The 4348-nt window shown below is 55.3% G+C and overlaps 1 protein-coding gene across 1 annotated transcript in view; it reads left to right on the top strand.

Annotated features, from left to right (window-relative positions):
- Positions 1-3951, top strand: part of VSIR (V-set immunoregulatory receptor) — a 26841-nt gene extending 22890 nt beyond the window's left edge. The window contains exons 5-7 of the mRNA XM_011372178.2: positions 1298-1325; positions 2642-2835; positions 3019-3951. Coding sequence (XP_011370480.1) covers positions 1298-1325; positions 2642-2835; positions 3019-3056 — 260 coding nt within the window. The 3' untranslated portion in view covers positions 3057-3951. The remainder of the gene's footprint in view (positions 1-1297; positions 1326-2641; positions 2836-3018) is intronic.
- Positions 3952-4348: the final 397 nt, after the last annotated feature.

Genomic DNA, 4348 nt, shown 5'->3' with positions numbered 1-4348 from the left:
TATGATTGAAGTATTTAGAGACAGACAAGAAATGCCAGAGGGGACACTACTAGAGAAATCAGGTATGAAATAGAGAGCGAGCGGAGATTTTGGTCATTTTTCTTCATCTAGACTCTAGAGAAGCAGTTGCTGGAATTAAGGGAACAGAAATTACCTGAGAAATGCCAGGAGTCTGGTCATAGGACAGAGGCCAGGTGGCCTGGAGCCCGGTACCGAGGGCATGGTCTGGGCTGAGCCCCACTCAGGAAAACAGAAAGAGAAAGGGGTGAGAGCACTGAGGAAGGAAGCTCGGTGCAGAGGCCAGTGGGTGTGGAAACCTAGGCAGTACGAGACGGAGACTGGTTTCTCCAGCTCTCAAGTGGGACCACCAATCTTTACGCAAAAGGTGGAGATGCGCTGGGGGACCGTAGAGCACCCACAGAGAGCCCGATGCACAGGAGTCCCTGGTAAACAGTAGCCATGATTCCAATACCAGAGCGATTTCAAGAACTTTTGTGCAACTTCCCCATATGTTCTGTTGTTGTGCCCCTCCCCCACCATCTGTTTCCCCATAGTAATCAACAGAGCAGCTCTTTAAAAACGAGAAGGATCTGTGGGAGTACCTGGGGGAGCTGCAAGAAAGAGGGAAGTTGGGGCCACTGAATTTGGTCGGTGTCCAGTTTGGGGGGTGGGGAACCTCAAGAATGGGGCAGGGTGGCAGCCTCTTGGACGAGGAGAAGAAAGTGGTGGAATGGCTGAGAAGTGATAGGGTCTCAGGCCCCCTAAGATTCCTGTAAGGGATGCCACTTCTGAAGCCACCCTGTTGTGCAACGTGGAGGATGGGACAGAGAGGGCCCAGGAACCCTCTAATTAGGAAATGACCTTGCAACACTCCCACCCGGTAAATCATGGCTAAAGACCAGACCCTGGCAAATGTCCAAACAGGAAACAGCAAATTCAGGAGCCAGGCCTTTGGTTGGTATTTAAATTCTGAAGGTCTAACATCGCCTAAGTCAAGCCATAGGAAAAAGCTTGACATTTCGGTCTCCAGGTGACAGACGTCGTACACCGTTGTAACAGGCAGCCTGAGTTTCATTTGTCACTCTGGTCAAAATGGGCTGCTCGCTGAGGCCTCACTTCCTGGGTAAACACGCAGAGGACTGCGAATGGGTCTCCAGAATGAACAGGAATGGGATCCAGGGCTGAGCATGACCCTGCCTGGGCCCCTCTGACTTCCCCCAAGGGCATTGCCAGCCAGGGCAGGGATGTTGTCTGGGGAAGCCTTCCCTTTGTAGTCAGCTTCTCTGTCTGTCCCTAGGTGCCCAGGAGCTGGTGCGGATGGACAGGTAAGGCCCGTGAAGACCCTTCGGAGAAAATTTCCTGCAGCTGCCCCCCGCCTCCCCCAACTCAAAGCTTGCCTCCCTGGGCTTGTGGCTCTGTAGGGCAATGTCTACACCCAAACTGTAGCTGGAGTGAATGCAGGAGGAGGAGAGGTAACTTTTAGCCAGGACAGACTGACTCTCCCCCTTTACCAGGATCCTTTCCCCTCTCTTCTCTGGTATCTGGTTGTAACATGACAGGGGTCAGAACAAAGACATGGCTTCCCTGGTCCTCCCTGCTCCTCCCTGCTCCTCCCTGGGCCAGCTGTCAGGACGGCAATATTTCTGTGCAGTAGGGCCCCTGTTTAGCTGCCTAGCACAGCTGGTTAGAAAAGCATCTGCCACTGAGGCCTACAATCTGTGCCAGCCAGTTGGCTGTTCTCCCTGCTACCCCTCACCCAGCAGGCTGAGCTCTGAGGCTACTTGGATAAGTCATGTACCCACCTTCGAACCTTAGCGGTCAGTAGGCTGAGGTGGGGGAGGGGGAGGAAGCAGCTGAGCTGGGCAGATACTGAAACATGCAAAGGAGGCCAGCACACCTTGATCTGTGGCTCCTCCTTCCCTACAGGGCACTCCAAGGAGAAAGCTGTCAGGCCACTGCAGGCCACAAAGGCAGAGGCTGACTGGGCTAAGAGTGGGGCAGCAGGTCGGGGGTGGAGAGAATAGGGGAGTATGTGCTGGTGCACCCTGGTCAGGAAGCTGGCATGGAGCCTGGCCTGGAGGGTGTGCTCAAGAACGAGCCACTGGTAGCTGCAACACCAAACTCAGAGCTCCTCTGGGTGTTTGAAAGGGATGATTTTCGAGACAGGTCAAAGGAAGTCCTGCTAGCGATTCTGCTAGAATCCCAGAGTTGGAGGAGTCTTAGGGGTTGTCCCACTCCCAAGAGGGAAGAGGGGAAGAAAAGAGAAACCCTCCCTTCAGCTCAAGACCAACTATGGGGATGTTCAATCCTAATGCCATTGACTCTACTGACCAAAGAGAAACTTGTCCCTAGATTCCTCAGGCTATTCTCCTGGAAGCGCTTCTGACCCTCGGCTTCCTAGCAGGGCCCAGGGCAGATGGTCAGACCATAGGGTGGAGTGGCAGTCAGATGCCCTCAGCTCCGGGCAGGTGGGACAGTGCAGCCCATGGCCTTTTCTCTCTGGCTCTGGCTCCTCCCTTCCCGCCGGGGGAGGCTGCCGAGGCCTTGGAGTGGGAGGGAAGAGAGAAGTAGGGCAGGAGGAGAGGGCAGAGGCCCAAACTCCAGGCCGCACGGATGACCTTTGGTTCTGATTCTCTGGCAGTAATGCTCAAGGAATTGAAAACCCTGGCTTTGAGGGCTCTCCACCTTCTCAGGGGATGCCGGAGGTCAAGCCCAGGCTCCCACTGTCCTATGTGGCCCAGCGGCAGCCTTCTGAGTCTGGGCGGCACCTGCTCTCTGAGCCCAGCACTCCTCTGTCTCCACCAGGCCCAGGGGATGTCTTCTTTCCATCACTAGGTGAGTGCTTCCCAACCCTCTCAGCGCAATGGCCTGAGAGGTCGTGACTTCTCCTTGGCCTGTGGGGTATCAGCCTCACTCCCTACCCTCCCTGGGGAGTCCTCACAGCCTCCTGATTGTGGGGCTAGAGGGTGAAGGCAGAGGACCCCGCCACCTTCACTCTGCATCTCTTTTCTTTTGCAGACCCTGTCCCTGATTCCCCAAACTGCGAGACTGTCTAGACCAGCTGGGGGCCAATGGGCAGCTGTGGCTGGGCCTGGGACAGGTGCATCTGAGCCAGGCTGATCCTCTGAGTGGTCCCTTGACCTCGGCCCTGGCTTCTTCCCTCTTGCTCTGAGCCCAGACTCTTTGAAAGATACCTGTGATGGCCAGATTCTCAACCCCTCTGGATGCTACAGGGTAGAAAGGAGGAGGTGTTGGATCGCTCGACCTGTCTCAAGGATGGTGGGGTGCTGGGATGCCAGAGACCTGAAATTCACCAGCTACAGATGCCAAATGACCTACATCCTAGAAGCCCCAGAATTTCCAGCTGTGGCAGCCTCTTTCCTTGAGACTTGACAGCACAGATGGGACAAGATGGGCACTGGGCAGAACCCCTCTGCCTCCAGTGCCACCCTTCCAGGAATGAGACACAAGACTAGACGTGGAAAGATTCCTCCCCACTGTGGTGGACCAGCTCCCCCATCTTGCTCGAGGCTGCTCATCTTCAGACTCACTCTTTATAACCGTGGGGCTGTGGGTCCGGGCCTGCCTGCCTACGGCCATGTGTTCAGTAAATCTGGAGCTCCCACTCCCTACACTCTGGACCCCAGAGTTCACTAGACAGAGGCCCCCAAACAGGAAGGACACACTGGAGCACCATGGCCATTGTGAGCCAACTGGCATCTTGGACAATGGAGGCTGGGCCAGATGTGTTGGTACCCACAGGGGTGAGGGAGAGCCCAGGGCCCTGCTGGGAAGGTGAGTGGAGAGGGCTCCACTTCCTCTACATTCCCCGTCGTCCTCCTCCACTGCTCAGCATGGTCAAGAGAGGGTGACAGCATAATGTATTGTCCAAACTGTGACACTTTTGAGTGTGAAGAGGGGGTGTTATTAAAAGCTACAAGGGCAACAGGTAGAAGCCCTGTGGATGGATTATAATAGCTGGGTTTAAATCCCTACTCTGCTTCTGAGTTGCCTGAGGCCTATGGAGCCCTCCCTGCCCTTGGTCTTCTGTTCCATCCAATCTGCTGAGTCTTCACCACAGAGTGACCTGTCAGGTGGGAGGAGCGGGACATGTCCTTAGAAGTGTTTGTGTCCACTCTGCTCTGCACCCTCTGTTCCCATCACCTGCTTCCGGGAATGACCAGGTTTGTTTTTATACACATAAACAAGGGCGATCCTTTGTGGAATTTCTATTAAAAGGCTTCAGAGCATGAAGAGTTGGGGTGGGGGCGGCGGGGGTGGCAGGGCGCGGTATCTGTACTCTCTGAGGTGGAAACAGGGGAGGTGGGGTTTAAGAGGGCCAGGTGGG

This window comes from Pteropus vampyrus, unplaced genomic scaffold, assembly GCF_000151845.1.
Source record: "Pteropus vampyrus isolate Shadow unplaced genomic scaffold, Pvam_2.0 Scaffold202, whole genome shotgun sequence".
Classification (NCBI taxonomy): domain Eukaryota; kingdom Metazoa; phylum Chordata; class Mammalia; order Chiroptera; family Pteropodidae; genus Pteropus; species Pteropus vampyrus.
The sequence above is the reverse complement of the archived record's forward strand: the minus strand, read 5'-3'. Positions and strand labels throughout refer to the sequence as shown.